Source organism: Spermophilus citellus (assembly GCF_964194105.1).
Source record: "Spermophilus citellus genome assembly, chromosome: 19".
In the NCBI taxonomy this organism is placed as follows: Eukaryota; Metazoa; Chordata; class Mammalia; order Rodentia; family Sciuridae; genus Spermophilus; species Spermophilus citellus.
In genome coordinates, this window is record NC_138201.1 from 16,751,763 (window position 1) to 16,770,888 (window position 19,126).

General features: G+C 49.7%; 1 protein-coding gene across 4 annotated transcripts in view; it reads right to left on the minus strand.

Moving 5' to 3' along the window:
• Nucleotides 1-19,126, minus strand: part of VGLL4 (vestigial like family member 4) — a 135,589-nt gene that overhangs the window by 26,465 nt on the left and 89,998 nt on the right. For all 4 annotated transcript variants that reach the window (XM_081276208.1, XM_081276210.1, XM_081276211.1 and 1 more), the window contains one exon: nucleotides 6,294-6,483. In XM_081276208.1, coding sequence (XP_081132334.1) covers nucleotides 6,294-6,483 — 190 coding nt within the window. The remainder of the gene's footprint in view (nucleotides 1-6,293; nucleotides 6,484-19,126) is intronic.

Sequence of the window (19,126 nt, forward strand, 5' to 3'; positions counted from 1 at the left end):
CACGTGAGAGTCCGTGTACGTAATCAGCCCCGTGCAAAAAATAAACAAAATCTACACAAAACCTCAAACCCCACTTTAGCCAGTAATCTTTTTTCTAACCAAGTTTCCATTTTATGCTCGGTACATGATTTCAAAGGCTTCCTCTAGCCTCTGTGGCAAACTCAAAGAACTGCTGGTTGAGTTCATCTGCTCCCCTCTCTCTCTCTTCGCCTATGCAGAGAAGAATCACTCGGGCGGGGCGGGGGCCACTACCCGGGGGCAGGCGGTGGAAGAAAGGAAAGGAGGGAGGAAAGAAAACAGACACAGGAGACCCCAGACCAGAAGACCACCAGCGAGTACACCAGACTTGGCTGGTCAGTGTCGTGAAAGGACTTCACAGGAATGGCCACCAGCAAGGACGAGGGGGCAGTGTTTCAGAGCAGCACCTCCAGCAGGGAGGCTGTCCTCCACCCAGCCTGCCTCCTTCCTCGAGGATCCAGGCGGCCTGGGGCAGACACAGGTTAGAGCGCAAGGCTAGTGACCATGGCTGTGACCCCGGGGAGCCCATGGGCAATGACTTTGCAAGTACAGACCACTGACCAAAAGGAGGCCTCGCCAGCTGCCAGCAACACCAAGCCCTTCCGCACGACCTCCAGCACATGACACTCTAAAGCTGCAGCTTCCTGGGGAGGACACAGCTGAGGCATCACTGAGTGGTCACCGGTTTGGGGGTCGTGCACAGCAGGGTCAACCCAGCCCCAACACTTCTGAGGTATCATCCTCTCGCAGCCTCAGCACCTGTTCCTGAAAACAGCTGATACACAACAGGTGGACAGGCCAGCGGGCAAGGTTGGGGGACAGAGGACAGATACCGGCCTGTCCCGAAGGGTCACATCTCCTGTGAAGGTGAAGCCAGACGACGCATGTTCAGGTGTCCTAGCATGGGGCCAGTCCACGCAAGCACTCAACAAGTGTGCCCCTCACAGGTGACTGCCCGTACAGCCCCCACAAACCTCGCAGGTACAAGCCACTCCACTTCTGAAGGGCATCTGCACCACGCCCTCCCCAGGATCCCAGCCCGGAAGTCTCAAGCCCAACACAAACTGAGCGCCACATCGACCGCCTGCCCTCAAGACATCAGAGATGCTGCAGGATTGTTAGTACTCGAAATACTAGGAGCTACCTAACGCCCAACAAAGGGGACTTGGGGGGATAAACTGTGGCAGGCGCAGTCAATGGAGGGGGCTGCAGGTATGACCAAGGATGAGAGCTGAGGCGGAGGTGTCAGGGATGCGCTGTGAACACAAGAAACAACAGAGTCCAGAGGGGTATGGACAGCTGCCACCTGGCGTCCCAAAAAGGCAAGGGGTCGAGAGAACATCCGTGTGTCTGCTCCATTTACCAAAAGAAACTCAGGAGGGTGATGGTGGCTGGGGGTGGGGGGGTACACAAAAGGAGGGCAAGTGACCAGCAAGGGGTAACACTTGACCGAGAACCTACCTAATAAAATCCTCTCTTGTAGAAGCGTGTCACTGTTTTACAGGTTCAAAAAATATAAAGCAGTGAAGATGGGGGTGGGGATCTAAACCTCCATGTAATAAGTGGACGTCCCAAAGGAGAATGGTTGCTGCAAATACCTCGACCCTGACCGGGCGGGGGTGGTGAGCACTGAGGGGGACACCTTTGGCATGAGGGGAAAAAAACTGCTGCAAGCGAATCCTGAACTTATTTCCGTTTAGATTTTCCAAGTGGAGGAGGCACAGTGACCCTGAATGGACTCCACGCTCACCGCAGGAGAAAGCCACACGCAAGTATGTTGGTTGGGAACGTGGGTCTCACTAGTGAAGAAGCAGGATGTGCACGTGGACCGGGGCAGGAGAGGCCTAGGGTAGGAGTCCTGGGGAGAACTCGTGACTTCCCAGTTCTTTCCAAGAAAAGGGTCTAAGAACAGCTCAGTTCAGCAGGGCTTCCCCAGTGGCAGTGAAGTTGTGCCGGTGCTGTCCAATACGGTCACCACCAGCCCATTGTGGCTATGAGCTTGAAATGTGCCCAATGCACCTGAAGAGCTGAATTTTAATTTTGTTTACTGTAACTGATTTATTTTACGGCACTGGGGATAGAACCCAAGGCCTTGCATATGCTAGGTGAGCTCAATACCACTGAGCCACTTGCCCCGCCCCAAAAGGTTTAATTTTAAACTGCCACCCGTGGCTAGTGTCCATCTTATCAGACGCCCAGCTCTAGAAGCAGCAGCACCATGGTAACTCAACGCAACAGGAACACCCACCCATCCTGTAATCCATTTTCTTCTTATTGGGGTTGTGTTGGGGTGTGTGTGTGTGTGTGTGTGTGTGTATTACTAGGGATTTAACTCGGGCACTTTACCACTGAGTTACATCCCTTTGACTTTCTTTTTTTTTTTTTTTTTTTTTTTTTTTTAAAGACAGGATGAGGTCAGCCTCAGACTTGCCATCCTCTGGCCTCAGCCTCCCAAGTTGCTGGGATTACAGTTGTGTGCCAACATGCCCCAGACCTGGGCTTTTAAGTACTGTTCCCCACGAAAAGGAACCAGGGTCCCCTGCAGCGATGGCTTATTCCAAGGTCAAGCAGGAAGGTTAGAAGGTGACTCTAGAACATCCGATTTGCCACAGAATAGGAAAGGTGCTCAATTAAAACAACAGCTGTGAAACAGGACTGCAGGAGTCGGGGAAGGGGCTCCGGGAGACTTGACAACCCTTATACAAAACAGGGTCCTTAAGGCCACATGAATCACAAACAGGAAGACAGGAGAAAAGGGAGCTCTCCTGCTTACCAGGAAGAGCACAGCCGTAAAAAATCACTTAGTGACATTTCTATGACAGTAGGCCCACCCCACCCTCAAATCCTTTTTCTTTCCAAACGTCAGATAAAATATTTTTCAACGTCCATTCGTGTTCCTAGTACTTAAAAATATATATATGTATGTACACACACACACACACACACACACACACACACACACACACTTCACCATATTAACAAAACAATTAATTATGAGCTCAAACGACCCTGGTCACCAATGGAAGGAAGAACCCAGCAATTCTCATTTCCCAGGTGCTGGAGAATCACTAAGCAACCCCCCTCCCGCCCCCAGTCACGGCACATGAGATCCTGTCACACTCGGCTGCCTCCTAGCCTGGCTCAGAGCCACGCCAGCGCCCCACTGGAAAGCAGCCCCGCAGGATGCTTCCAAAGGAAACGCGGCCGAGCATGCGCCGGAGCCCCTCACTGCTAGCTGCCCAAACGGCTTTTCAACAACACCCCCCTTCTCAGAACCATGGCCACTTCTTTAGTGAAGAAATAAACAAAACGCATTTTCACGAGACGTCATTAACAGATTCTAGGAAGATCAAGCATAGAAAATCATTTCATAATCTTAAAGAGACAAACACACATGGGTCATTTCCAAGTGGGTGTGGATTGCGGCTGACTGCAGAAAACTTCTAAAACACATGAAATAAAAACAGAGCAGGCTAGAGGTCAAGGGGTGCACGTTTCATCACATCACATGACAGTACTTACCAAGTACCCTACCCTGTGTAAGTCAGAGGTGCCACATCTTTTCAGTTCACCTGTGAAATCTGTCATTAAGCTCTTAGCGAACACATGTAGAAACCCTGATGTGTCGTTGAAATTGAGGGACACCCAGAATGAACTGACTGCACACCAATCAGTTTTCCAACTCACAATTCAAAAGTCTCCCAAACTGCACACTTAAAAATGGTTAAGATGAAGGGCACAGAGGCTCAGAGCTGTAATCCTAATGATCCTGGAGGACCTCAAGTTCAAAGCCAGCCTGGGTAACTTAGTGACACCCTGACTCAGAATAAAAATTAAAAGGTCTGGGGACATGACTCAGTGGCAGAGCAGCCTTGGGTTCAATCTCCAGTACTGCCCCCACCCCCAGAAAAAAAAGGTTAAGATGATACATTTACTGCCAGGACACTCCTGTGCACACTTTAATGGAGGCTAGACAGGAGGATCACAAGTTCAAGGCCAGCTTCACCAACTTAGCAAGACCCCCGTGCAACTTAATGAGACTCTGTCCCTAAATAAAAAGTAAAAAGGCCTAGGGATGTGGCTCAGTGGTTAAGGACCCCTGGGTTCAATCTCTAGTACCAAAAACTAGATAAAAATTAAAAAATTTTAAAAGGGGGCAGTAGCCACCTAGCTGATGTGAGCACAGGGGGTGTAGTAGAGTGGGGTGCTACTGTGTCTTCTTTCTAAAATTCTGCATGATGGTGTCGATTATGAAACGCACACAGAATTTAATGATTCTATCTCTATTATTCACTCTTAAAGTTGTGTATGATATCATCACAGACCTATACTTCCAGGCCGTATCTGTAACCAAGCCAAGGAGTTACAGAATCATTTCTAAGTGCTTTCACATTCTAATCACACCAATGTCTGAGGCTGAGTGTTTGCTGTCTGCCGAGTGCTGCACTAAGCACTCAAAATAATCGTTTGAGGAAGGTCCCCTGGTTACTCCCACCCAGGTGCTTAGACTAAAGTGTACACATCTCAAACATTAAGTTCTCTATTACCAGCATCTGAAAAATGGAATCATTCATAAAAATAAGGCCTACCATCAAGTGTGTGCCACCCTGGGTCCAACTCCCTGCATATTTTAGCTCTAATGCTTAAAATAGTTGTGTCCACTAGCTATTATCACTGTCATTTTACAAATAAGGACATTCAACTCAGAAAAACCAAGGGACTTGTCAAGGCCTCACAGCTGGCAGGTGGCAGAATGAGGATTGAAACCAAGGCCTGTTGGATCACAAAATGTTGTCACAAAGCTGACTCTTCCTTCCTTTAAAAATAAAACAAAAGGAACTGGTCTCTGATTCAGGATTAGGAAGAGAGGAGAAGAAACTCCTAGTAATGGAAGGATGGACTCCAACAGTCCAGAGCCCAGCAGCCTCCCCAGTGTGCAGAGCTGGTGGATCTGCAGGGCCCTGCTGTGGCTGGATTCCTGATTGTAGCAAATTCCAGGGCTCCAGACTGCAGGCTCAGCCTCTGACTAACACTGCAGTGATTTATTTGAGGATAAATACCTCTGTCAGTGTCTTATGACTGAACACAACAGGCCAAGCAGATTGGAACGCCAGGAATGCGAGGCTGCCTGAGCTCTGCAGCTCGGGCCACCTCCAGCCGCAGAAGCGCCCTGCCTCCAAGGAGGAAGCCCTCGGAGCCACCGCCTGGCCCAAGGAGCAGCGTCCTTGGGAGTCAGATTGGTGAGACCAGCCTCCTGGAGGAGGACAAAACATTCCTTGGGCTGGCCGGAGGGAGGGGCAAGCCCAGGACCCTCGGACCACACCAAGCCTCTCCTCCGCACAGAGTGACTTCACCACCACGGCTGACAAGACACCAGGCTCCGATGGTACCAACCCAACCGGATATACAACTGCCACCTGGGACTCTGCCAGGGGCTGGCCAGGTGCCTCCACATCCTGAAAGCATGGGGAAGGCAGTCGGCTCCCTTTGAGAGGGGGAGTGTGGAGAGGACAGGTGGGGTGGGCGGGGGCAGAGCACGGTGCCCAGGAGCAGGCTGCGTTCCAGGTAGAAGCCCGGTCCCGCCACTCAGATCCGGACCGCTTAAGCTTCAACCCCTTCATTTTGCAGAGGAAGAAACCAAGGCCCATGGAGTTACAGGGATCTGGGTCAAGACAGTGGAGCACAGGTGTTGGTGGCAGATGGGGGACTGGCACCCAGGCCTCCCGGTCCAATGGCCGGTTCTCCAACCACTGCTGCAGGCTGAGGTCAGCTGGGAGGAGCAGCCCCTGGTGCTGAACACGGAAGCCTGGCTCCCCCGCCCTGGGAAGGTCTCGAGTTCGCACCAGGAGCACAGAGGTGCATCCCTCACGCACACGCGTCAACACGCATGATCCAGACCCCACTCAGCTGCCAACCCCGCCTTCTGCTCCCCCAACACACGACAGTCACTGACATCAGTTCTCTCAAAAACAATCAGTAGGTACAGGAGAAAAGAGCCCAGTTTTCCAGACAGAGGCCCTGGAGCTCTGAGAGACTCTTCCCTTCAATGGGGCCACGCAGCCCAGGAGGCCCAATCTGCAGGAAGGAAGACGCCTCTCTCCACAGCTGTAAGGTCACCTGGGCACCTTCCTGGCAGAGCAGAGCTATTTATCTTTGACAGAAAGTACCTTATGAACAACTTTAAAAAATGACAGCTGAATCACGGGCACAAAGTCATTCAAGAAATCTGGCCCCAGCCTGGGGGTGCGCAAGCCCAGGAAGGAGAAGGGACTTACATGTGGGGGTTGAAGATGCGACTCATCTTGGAGACGTGGTCGTTTTCACAGTCGAGGTCCTCGTCCCCAGGCTCCAGGCTGAACTTCCTCTTGCTGGGGCTGATGGGGGGAGGGCCAGTGCGGTGGCTGCTGAGGGCAGAGGCCACTGGGAGGGTCTGCATTCTGGGTTCTCCCCTGAGAGCAGCTTCACCTACGCACAGAGAGAGAGATGATGCTGTCACCAGGCAGGACAGCCCCCATCTGGGTCCCCAGGCTCCCCCGCCTGCCCGCCCGGCCCCTTGCAAAACTGCTCCCAGTGGAAAGTTTTTGGCAACGTGACGGGCTGCCTGCCACCCTCAGGACATGGTCTGAGCCCGAGTCCTCTGCCAAGCATGGGGCGTTTGACATCAACGCGGTTTTCAGCACAGTCTTTAGGGTAGAGTTTAAATTTAAAAGGTGCAATACAGCAGAGAGGGAGGAAAACAGCATCTGCCACCAACAACTTCAAAGGCTAATTTCAAACATGGAAGGCCCCCGACTCCCAGGTACTCGGCTCCCTCCGCCAGGAGAACGCCCTCCCGAGTCCACCGACCGCCACGCCAAGCCACCTTCTCTGGCCTGTTATGCTTTTATTATATTTTTGGTATATTTTTTGGGTTTTGTTCAGAACAAGGAAAACATATGGGCTAACAGTTCACATTTGCCCCTGAAGTGAAAAGGAAGAAAAATACATTGCTTAATGAGAAATAAACATTTTATTCCTAGAAACGGCTTGTGAAAATCTGACGCCGTTGGTCTGGTTATCAGCACCAGGTTTCAGTGTCTAACCTGTGGGGGGCAGAGGTACCACTCTCCAGACACTTTTCAAAGTCAGACGCCCAAATTGCAATTCTGATTTTGATGTGATTTGACACCTTGGTGTTTTCTACAACCACTATGTTAACAGGCTTTGTCCCAGATGATAACTCAGTGTCTCACTATGAACTAAAGCAAGTGTGAACTTTCTCATTGATAACAATTTTGTGTGTACCTTCCAAACTTCGTCACCAAGAGTGATAATTATTTCAAGTGAAATGAACGTCAAGTTCTCTGAGTCCCACGGGGGCGGGCACCTCGATTTTTCACAAATAATAACCCTTTTGTTGTGCAATATGTCTTGGTCTCTGAGGCCTGAGCAGTTCTGTTTCCTTTTGGTCACAATTTGAGAGTCATACTGGGATGGAGGCAACTCATCGAGGCCCTGTGGCACCTAAGAAAAGCAATCTCTGTCTGCCACCCCTCCTGCTCAGATCATCACAGATGTGTCGTGGGTTTAACAGACACTGGCTTCATACACACACGACAAATGCCATTTTGTTACGGGAAGGAGGGAGGGAACAGCCTCTGACCATTTACCAGGAAAAATAAAAACTCTGCCAATTTAGTCAGCAAGATATAAACTCACAAATATACACTGACCTATCGGACACCTCCAGGCATGGCTTCTTATAAGGGTTCTGGCCCCAAAACAAACTGGAACTTTCCATTCTAAATGAAATACAAAAAATAAAAAACCAACCTAATCCTAGGCTAGGCTGCGACCCTTAGAAAGTCGGTATGACTCTGGTTTGACCATCACTTCCTACCGAGTAGCTTTTGTATTTAAAAAAAAAAAAAAAAAAAAAGCAAAGATAATCCTTCTACCTTGGTAAATTAGAAAATACTAATTCCAAACATCCCCCTTTTTTCTTGTCCTCCTCCTTCCACGGAGAGAAAAGAGGGTGTCCCCAGGTAAAACTTCCACTGACCAGGCAACTTTCTGGGGATCCCTGATGACGGACCCCCAGGAAACAGCAAGTGTGACTCAAACCTCAGGTCAAAGTGGCCTGGCCTACCACACTGTGCCCAGGGTGTCTCAGCAACTTGGCCTGGAGCCGAGGGGCGGGGAGGAGGGAGCTCTGTGGACCCCTGAGCTTTGGCCACCATTTCATCAGCCGACTGCTGGGTGGCAACAGAAGTCGCTATGGAAAACAAGCGTCACGGCAACAAAGTCAGATCCGTCCAAAAAAGGAGCTCGTCATTCATGACACTGTGGCACGGAGAGCAAAGGCTCCTGGGAAGAACAACATTCCCTCCCCCTCGGGGCTCCAGGGCCATCCTAGTAAAAATTCTTGTGATCATTGGCATTTCAAAGTTCATCAAGCGGATGCACTGCTCAGTCTAACGACTGAAAAGAAAAAAGTCCATAGCAATTCTCAGAAAGCACTGGAGATCCCTAACCAGGGAGTGGGGAAGGGACCACAGGAGGCGCCCTAGATGACCCTTGAGCTGGAGGTGACCTGGAGTCGCAGCACATCAGCATCTTGGAGGCTGCGCTGGAAGGAGCCTGGGGAACGCTTGGCTGGGGATGCAGGAGGCCTCAGGTTCCATCCCAGCAAACACACAACATAATTATTTAGTTAAACTCATCAGATATTTTGGTCGGGGGACTCAAGACACCTGTGTTCCAATCCTGCTCTTCCTGCGTGCATTTCTACTCTCTGGCCTCCCACAGTGAGGGCCTGGGCCAGGTAAGACCTTCCAGCCCTTAGAGGGACTGAGCCACAGTCCCGAAATCAATCAAGTGACCAACCGACCAACATTTACCAAGACGTCATTACACATGGGATTGTGATACTAACCCAGCAAAACCAAAGCGTGACCCTCGACTGTTGTGTGTGTTGAGAAAGATACAGGTGACCCTGGGTTCCAACAGACTTGGAAACCATGAGATGAAACAATTGTCACAGGTTTCTTAATGGCAGGTCTTGTCGTCTGTCAGACGGCAAGACAGAAACCCTGCTCCCCGCCATCATTCTGCACCGTCCCCTCGTGCCATCTCTCAAAGCACTGTCCTCAGCACATCCATCCACCCCATCTCCGACGCCCAGCAGTCACTGGGAAGCCATGCCCAGACTGCTTCTGCTCTCACAAATGACAGCCAGGTCCTTCCTTGTTTGTCCAGGCACAGCCACCCTTTCTGAGCCCTCACACTTTTAACCCTAGAAGTTAAACAGTCACCACTGCACACAGAACTCAAGGTCCACCCTCCACACCCTCACCAGGGTCTCCCCTCAGGCTCCTCTTATCTAAAGTCTGTGTCCTGCAGAGTCACTTCAAAAGCCACCTCCTTCCAGACCTCGTCCTCGATTCCTCAATCCGAACATCTCTTTCCACTAAAATCTATCGTGGTGGCGCTTGCCTTCCTAGTTTGTTTTGTGCTCCTTGAAGAAGGGATCATTTATTTTATGTATCTGAGAATACAGAACACCGTCCGTGCACACCACAATGCTCACATGAAGGAATGAGGCAATGGTACAGGCAGGTGACAGATTTTTAGGTTATATTAAAGATCTAAGATGCCACAGAATAAGGAATAAAATCTATTCAATAATACATTTACATGAGCAGCTCTCATAAGTCAGCAATGAAAAGAGAACTTAACCTGGGCACAGACGCCTGTGACCCCAGCCACTCGGGGAGGCTGAGGCAGGAGAATCGCAAGTTCCAGGCCATCCCTGGCAACTTAGTGAGACTCTGTCTCAAAATAAAAAGGGCTGGGGATGCAGCTCTGGGGTACACACCCCCTGGGTTCAATCCCCAGGACAGCAAATAAAAAAATTTAAAAATACGGTATATATCCCAGCAAGGAGACATAATTCAGCCATTAAAAGGAATGAAGTCCCGTTGGTGCCGTGGCCTCTATGAACCTGGGAAGCAGGGAGGTAAGAAGGAAGCCAGAGGCAAAGGCCACGTGTCACTGCGTTTCTATCAGATGTCCAGACCAGACCCACTAGAGACACAGAGTAGATTAGCGTGGCTGTGGGCTAGGAGGGGGGCTGGGAAGTGACAGCTAACAGGTGCCGGGATTCTACTGGGGATGATAAAAATATTCTGCAATCAATTGTGGGAAGGTCGCACGGCTCTAAAACGTAGGAAAGCCAACGTCGTGCAGGCTTCGGGCGAACCAGACAGTGTAGAGATGCAACCCCCAAATAATAAAAAGATAACCGAAGACTCCAATGTTATCGCATCCTTTTCTCTCTTGGGCTTTTCACACTTAACTGTTAAATGAATAAGAACAGGAATTTTTCCTGAGTTAAAAAAAATAAAAAAGTCTTGACATTGTGGTATCATCTTTCTGTGATACTCAAGTCAGACATGTTTTCCTTTTCTGGGGGCGGGAGGTACCAGGGATTGAACTCAGGGACACTGAACTACTGAGCCACATCCCCAGCCCTATTTTGTATTTTATTTAGAGACAGGGTCTCAATGAGTTACTTAGCGCCCCGCAGTTGCTGAGGTTGGCTTTGAACTCATGATCCTCCTGTCTCAACCTCCTGAGCCCCTGGGATTACAGGCGTGCAGCACTTGCGCCTGGCCATTTAACTACCTTTTAACTCACAGTTATAACTAAAGAGATCCTATTTTAAAAAGAAAATGTCTTTGACCTTTTCATTATATATATATATATATATATATGTATTTTAGTTGTAGTTGGACACAATACCTTTATTTTATTTATTTATTTTTATGTGGTGCTGAGGATCGAACCCAGGGCCTTGAACGTGCTAGGTGAGCGCTCTATCCCTGAGCCCCAGCCCAGCCCTCTTTGGAGTTTTTAATGAAGATAATTTTATCCAGGTGTGTGTTACTGAAGAAAAATGCCTGCTACATGCAAAACTTATGTAAGCACTGTTTTTTAGTCTTGGTGATAGTTCAAATGAATGGTTCAAAAATCTTCCTTAAATACTTTCCCCCTCAATTGAAGATAAGCAAACATTTGGGCCCAGCGTTTTACAAGAATCAGCATATACATACTTCAGTGAGGAAAAGTTTAACTCAAGAGAGGAAAGGCAGAATCATTCGGTTTTCTGATGTGCTATGTGGGGACAGACATCACAAGAAAATTCTGCCTTCAGAGTCAGAAAGGAGCAGAGCCCTCAGCAAGGTGATTCAGAGAAAAGAGGCTCCCTTCCTAATTGTATTATCTTCGTATGTGAAGGATTCTAAACGCTCTCCCCTTCCTACATCGTAATACTGCCAAGGCTCAAGTTTTTCTTATGCTCAAATGGCGCATTTAATGGATGAGACCACTTCTTAGCGGGACATAAAATAATGGTTCATCTGAGAGAAGATGAAATACAGAGCCTAACGGGGAAGGCTTTCAGAACAGCACTGAGGCTGAGGCTGGCCTTCAACTGGCGATCTCCTTGCCTCAGCCTCCTGAGTCGCTGGGATCCCAGGTGTGCACCACCACGCCCGGCTTATCTGGCTCTAACTTTTAAGGATAGATCTTTTTTTGGCAAAAGTCTCTGAACCTTACCCAATGGAGGCTTTATGTTCCCCCCCTCACCCCACCCTGTTTATCATGTCTGAACCTAAATCTAAGACATAAAACCACAGCTGGCTTCTCCAAGCCTCCCCACGGCGCTGATCTGTCTCCCGTCTGACCACAGCCCCCGGCAGCCCAGCTGACATCACCCTCCCAGCGAGAGGCACCCTGATAAAAGAACCGGAGCGGAGCAGAGCTGCAGCGCAATATTTCACGGCTCATCCCACGTGTCCCAGGCCATGACTGTACTGGGCAGGAGCCCACAGGCGGGGCTTATTCCTTTCTTTGTCTCAGATAATACTCCTTTGTCTCAGAGACCAGAGCCAGAGGAGACGGGGGACCAGCCAAGTCAACTTCTCTCAAACAGTTGGACCTGTGGCCAACCCCATCCTGGGGCGTGTGTGTGTGTGTGTGTGTGTGTGATGAAGAGGAGGGCTGTCAGGCAACACCATACAACAGACCCACACAGTGGCACCAGGATCACTAGAGATTCTACCACTGGGTCACTGGCTCTGTCCCCACCAGCCCCCAACCCACAAAGTCCCTTTCACAACGTCACTCTCAAGGTGGATGCAGACCCAGCCCTCTGCTTCCCGAGTCCCACCTCAGATCCGAGAGGTCAAACCTCAGATCAGCGTGGCCCGTGCAGCCGGCCGGGCTGTCCTGAGCACCTGACCACCCCTTCACGGCTGACCACAAAGAACGCCAGGAAGGATGGACACACAACACGGCAACACCACCTGTGCGGGTGGACAGACGCCATTTTACCTAGAACTTCAAGTCCTCCACGTGACCGTGCCAACACCCCGCGCTGGGGGCCTGCCTGTATCCAAGCCAGCACGTTTCACTTTCAGAGCATTTCCAATGTCACCTGTTATCCTGGCATCTCCTTAGCCCAGTCCTGTGAGGCGAGCGGGCAACCCCCGACCCGAAGGCAAGGAAACCAGCGTCTGGAGGACTGAGTGACGTGCCCCAGGCCCCAAAGCTGATCAACAGAGGCTGCAGGAGGAGCCTGGGCTGGAGTCCCCGAGTTTCATGTGCTTCCTAGGTATGCAGAGTGCGTAAGAGGTGAAGGGGTTAAGACACAACTGGGGGGAAGCTGGGGCGGGGGGGGGGGGGCACGTGGGGGAGACAGAGTGGAAAGGAAGGAAGTGGGGGTCCAAGTCTGTCCCCTCCAAAGTCCCAGCACCCAGGACTTCAGAATGTGACCCATTGGGAGACAGACTTTGAAAAGTTCCTTAAAGTGATATGAGGTCACATGGGCCCGACAGCAATACTGTGCCCATGTAAGAGGAAGAGACCAGGACACAGACACCGGGCAGGGAGAGGGTGGAGACGGCGAGAGGCTCAGACCAACAACCAGTGGACACACTGACCCTGGGCTTCCAGCACCCCGACCTGTGGGAGAGAAAACCTCTTTGCTTAAGTTCCTCAGACCCCAATGTTTGTCACGACCCCAGGAAACTCATGCACGGAGGGAGGGAGAAAAGGCAAGGGGGCGGGGGACAGGAAGACCTTCCCAAGGTTTCAGCCCTCGAAACCTTGGAAGCACCCTCCATCCTCCCGTCTACCCGAGTGGGCTCCGAGGCCGGCCTGGCTGACATGACAGTCTGAGCACCAAGGCCGGGGGAAGCACAAGGGTGGGCCCTGGCTTCTCAGCGCGGCACCAGGAAAAGCACCCAGATGCACACTATGCCTCACCCCAAAGGCACAGGGAGCCCTGGGGGCTCTCCCAGAGGAGCTTGGGTACGTGGCAGTCCAACTAGGCTCCTCACCTCCTCTGCACTGACCAGATGGATGACCCTGAGCTCCCACAATTCCTGCAGGGGAGGAGGGTGCACTGGGAACCCCTTCACTAACCGGGACTTGGAGTCAGGGCTCTGGAGTGTGACCCACTCCAAACAGAACCAATCCTGATGCGTGAGGGGCTGGGGGAGTCTGTATTCCCTCCTGAGGTGTTGTGGTTTTGTTTTTGTTTTGGGGGGGTTGGCTTTGTTTTTGTTTGGGTACTGGGGATTGAATTCAGGGGTGCTTAACCCCGGAGCCACATCCCCAGCACTTTTTATTTTTAATTTTAAAACAGGATCTCACTAAGTTGCTTAGGGTCTCACTAAGTTGGTGAGGCTGGCCTCAAACTTGCAATCCTCCTGTCTCACTCAGCCTCAAGTCGCTGGGATTACCAGCGTGTGCCACTGTGTCTGACTCCCTTCTGGTTTTGAATATCTATGATCTCACAGGGAATGGGGAAAACAGTATAAAAACTTTTTTATTTCAAAGAAATGTCAACTTTAATTCTCAGCATGATTGTGAATATATACCAAAGAGTTTTAAATAGATTGAATGGAAAAGTTAGTCTGGATATCAGAAAGCACTAAATTGGGTACAATGGTGCATCCCTGTAGTTCCAACAACTCCAGAGGCTGAGGCAGGAGGATCACAAGTTCAAGGCAATTTAGCGAGACCGTGTCTCAAAATTTAAAAAAAAATAATAATAATAATTGAAAGGGCTGGGAATGATGCGCAGTGGAAGAGCACTTGCTTAGCATGTGCAAGGTCCTGGGCTCCATCCCCAGTATTATTTTTAAAAAAAGCACTAACTAAAAATACTCTAAATAAAAAGTTGTGACAAGCACATGCAGACATTGCCATTCACGTAACTGGCAAGCTCTACACTGCTTAAAATCATTTTGCTGTCCGTGGGGTTGAAGAGAAGTCCCGCCATCTCACTTACCCTGCTGAACCACAGTACAGTAACCTGGGTGGGATCAGCCCGCGGTCAGCACGTTCAAGTTCCTGTCTGACCACAGCTATCATTTCAGCATGAAGAAAACTCAGGTGCAGCTACAGCAATGTGCACAGACTGCGGCTCAGGCTACCCGGGTTTTACGTTGGGTTTGGCCTCATGAATCATTATTGGTATTTAAAAAAAATAAAAATTTAAAAAAAAAAAGCACCTATCACCTTCCCACCCCCCAACCTAACACCCACCGTCTCCTCTTCCTGGCCCTCCTCTCCCTGGACTGTGGTCTGCCAGCAGCCTCAAAGGGTCCGGAGTACCGTAGGGAAGCAGCTGTCACTGGGAGGCCAAGACCTGCTTTTATGTGCAGGGACACACAGTCTGCCTGAAGATGACAATGATGGCCACTGTGACACAGGTCCCTCCATGGGCATGGGCCTGAACCCGAGGAGCAGCTCCGGGACCTCTCGGGCCAGGTGCACGGAGCCCCCCGAGTGGAAGAGGCTCTTCAGGCCAGGCAGAAAGCCTCCCTGTGTTGACTTGCAAATCCACTTTGGTAACAGTCTACTGTTAATGAGGAGGAGGAGAGTTATGAAAGTAAATTGTTTGCAGATGGTTCTAGAGGCAGGAACTTGGCAAGGGGCTCCATTTCCTCCCTGGTGGAGCCTGTAAATGGTTAGAAGGAGCCGCTGAGCCGGAGCGGAGAGGAGGCTTACTCAGACCCCTGTCATGGCGGGGCCCGCCTCCTGAGGGCCTCCTCCAGCGGCAGGACACAGGAATGAGGCTGGGGGAAAAGCTATTCCCTCCAAGTGTTTGGTAAGAAATGTTCTCTTCAGGCCGTCTGCTAAGCCACACGTCAAGTATCTGAGGTCGCAAGTTGGTACGCGCATCTTCAAACCGCTCTGTATTTGAAAGAAACTCTGGAGGGAATGGCGGGGTCACAGTCCCTGAGTGGGCTGTATCTTAGAGAAAATCATCACTGACCACTGGGGGAGGGGGAGGAGGAGGAGGACCCCATCACAGTGGCACCTGCAATCCCAGCATTTCAGGGGGCTGAGGCAGGAAGATCCCAAGTTTGAGGCCAGGCTGAGCAACGGAGCGAGACCCTGTGTCAAACTAAATGAAGAAGGGCTGGGGATGCTCCTCGGTGAACTCCTGGATTTCATCACCAGGACAGAGAGAGAGAGAGAGAGAGAGAGACAGACAGACAGACAGACAGACACAGAGAGAATAAGAACCAGTGAGACCTGAGGAGCCCAGGCAGTCTGCAGCACTGCGTGTTGAGGTCCGTCAGCTGCCAGGGCTCCTGTGTTTTGAGGAGGGTGGGATGAAGGGGGCCTCCGATGTCACTCTCGCCATTCATGAACCAAGGGCACAGTGCCCAGGAGCACTGTCAAGAGCACCCTCGGCTCCCCCAGGGCCTGGCTGCCTCCCCAGGTCTGTCCCCACACGTGTGACGGGGTCCACATGACACCAGCCCCAGCGCCCAGCACACAGTTGGCGCTCCCTGCTCCGTCCTGCCTGCTCCAGTGCTGGGCTCGCTTCTGCTCCGCCCTCTCCCTCTCCAGAACCCACTCCGTGTCCTCTGCCACTTCATATTCAGCCCTCATTTCAAAGCCAACTCTAGGCCTCTCGCCAGCGCCCCCGAGAGCCTCTCCTTTGAAACAGCCTCAGTCTGGAAATGGTTTAAGGGTGACCACAGGTTCATGTGTTGGGGGCTTGGTCCTCAGGGTGGTGGAATTGGGAAGTAGGGCCTTTAAGAAGTGGAACCTACTGGGAGGTCCTCAGTTCAAATGGAAATGTGCCCATGGAAGGGACGGTAGGACCTCAGAACCTCTGGCAAATTGTTTGATGATGTCATCTTTTCCTCCCCCACACAATCCCACTATTGCCATCCACCATAAGGTAACACAACCAAGCAAGGCCTTGACCAGAAGCTGCACCATGCTGATTGGACCATCAGCCTCTAAAACTATAAATTAAACAAACCTCTTTTCTTTATAAAACTACCCTGCCTCTGGCATTTCACTATAGTTATAGAAAAATGGAGGAATACAGATAGCATCTACCTGAGCTGAGCTGCACTGGCATAAATTCTACAAGAAATTATAAAATTGTCCAGCTCCAATTCAAAAACTACTGCTTCTTGTTTTAGTTTTGTCTGCCATACCATCATGATTGTCACAATGCCTCCAAAGGTAAATCAGCAACCCCGCTCTCTATAGTTGTTCTAGTAGGAAGATGATGTGCCCAAGAACCAACTTGAAATTCTCTCACCAACTGGAGGAAGGGACTGCTGAACGTCACACACGGGTCTACTAACGCTCAACATGATCTCATCACCAGCTCCAAATCCCTGGCAGAGCTGGAGTAGGCAGGGACAAAAACCCTAAGTCAAATGTCTCAGAAAGTTACTCTGATGCCCCGCAGAGGTTTATTAACTCACTCCCTTATTTACTGTTGCCAAAATTTTCACTGGTTTCAAAAGCCATAGAATGAATTTTCCAAGTATTAAAAATAGGAACATCAAGTTCAAAGACGCCCCGATCCAACGGAATGAAAACAGCATTAAAAACACAGGCAGTCACACAATTCAAGAGCCTAATAACCATAAAGACTGGTAAACTGAAGCTTTTTAAAGATTTTGGAAACCTTCCCACTAGAAGAGCCTAAAGAAATGAGTTTATTTTTTCCAACTTTTTAGTTCAAAAAATTTGAAAGTCAATGGAAAGTGGCTGGCCTTGAACTTGTGATCCTCTGGCCCCAGCCTCCCGAGTTACTGGATCACCAGTGTGCACCACCACGTGCAGCATAACTGCTAAAAAAAAAAAAAAAAAAAAAAAAAAAAAAAAACTTTAAAGCTTGGAGAGGTCAAATACCTCCACACGTGTCTTCTGAGAATAGAGACACTTTCCTTCATGGCCACCACGCCCTGGACTACCCCTACCTAGTGATGTATCGTTGTTATCTGATAGCGGATCCCTATTCAACTTTCCCCGACAGGACTGGGTCTTCTTTTCTTGGTGGCATGGGGTGTTGCACGCTGTTCAATGGTGTACTCAGGTCTCGTTTTATCTGAAAGAGTCATTTTTTTCCCCTTTTTCATGGCATTGGGGTTTTTAAATAATCCAGACCAACTAACTATCCTCTGATTTTAGATGGTCTGATCCTTTCCTCATGATCAGGTCTGAGTTAAATATTTTTGGCAAGAATAGTACAAAAAAGGATCTGAGAACTTGCCACTGCACCCACTCCCACAGCACCCACTCCCTCAGCAGCCAGGGCACCCCAGCAGGGGGGGAGGTGAGCTCAACCAGCTGGTGGTACCCACAGATTTCTCTGCTATAACAAAGTAACTTTTTTCTCTTCTGCAGCAAGAGCATGGGGGTGTGCACTTCTGTCATTATCGCTCAAGCTCTTACTCATTTATGAAGCACCTTTTATTTGTAATGCAAGAGACCGGAGCTGAAGGCGCCCTGGTTACCAATCACTACAAGTCTGCTCTGATCAGGAAGCAGCATTTCCACATAGACGACATCGAGAGAAAGAGACCTGATCTTCACGAACTTTAGTTCTAGTGGGAAAGAAAAGTCATGAGAATAACTATAAAGAAAAACATCAATATCAAGATAAAAGACGCTCTTCGAATGGGTGAACTGTGTGTGGTATGAATTACGTCTCAATTAAGCTGTTGCCAATCAAAAAAAAAAAAAATCATTAAGGACCCCAAAGAGCTTTTGTGTATGTAGGCTATATCAATATTCATCGTCCAAAGAACTGAAATGGGCAGATTTGGCTAAAGCAAACCAGAGGGCCCTGGCAGGGAACTGACAGACCCCGCCCTATACGGGCCTTGGTGCAGAGAGAGAAACTTCTGAGGCAGGTCGGACAGCACTGGGCGGGCTGGTGTCTCCGATGGACGCACCTGGGCCTCCAGTGAAGCAAGTGGACAGGGCTCTGGTAAGGAGTCACTCAGCAGGGATGGAGAGTTTAAGGAAAGCGTTTCAGCTGGCGTGTGTGCCCCGCACTCCTCCCGTCTTCTGCCTGTGACTCTCTCGACAATATGGGGCTTCCCATCTTTATAAGCTAGGAAACTGCTAGGAAACTGTATGGATTGAAAAGGCCAGAAAGCTACAGCTCTCCCCAGCTCATCAACATAAAAAAGGAAACCTCAGGATCCATGAGAGTGCAGGCAGCATTTAAGATCCACAGGCTGATCCACAGAGTCTAATTAAACCCACACCAACATCTTTGCCACTGTCCTGGTCCTTTTAATACCCTAATAATAATATCCTTTTAGTGTTGGAGACGAACTAAAACTCATGTTCCTGACATAAGACCAATGTCTCTTGTCTTAGTGGCCAACACTCATTCACTCACCATTTCCTGGGCAAGAGCTGAATCGTGAAGAACACCAAACATCTCAAATAATAATTCATGTTTACAGAAGAAAAATTCTGCAGAGTGATTTAAAATGCAAATGAAAACTACCCTATGTTAAACCAATTCTTCAAAATTACAACATGCTGTCCTTCATGAATGAGTTGTGTTGAATTTTTTCATAGTACATAGTATATTTCAGAGTCCTTTTATGGGCAGTTTTTACTCAATTGTTACAGCTTACGTTAGCTATTATTAGAAGATGCTTGCAATCGCCAACCAAAAAAACTAAGAGACTATTAGAACTGGAATCTAAAACTGCTAAGCCAGACCCAGTGGTGAGCGCTGCAGTTCCCGCTACCCAGGAGGCTGAGGCAGGAGTAT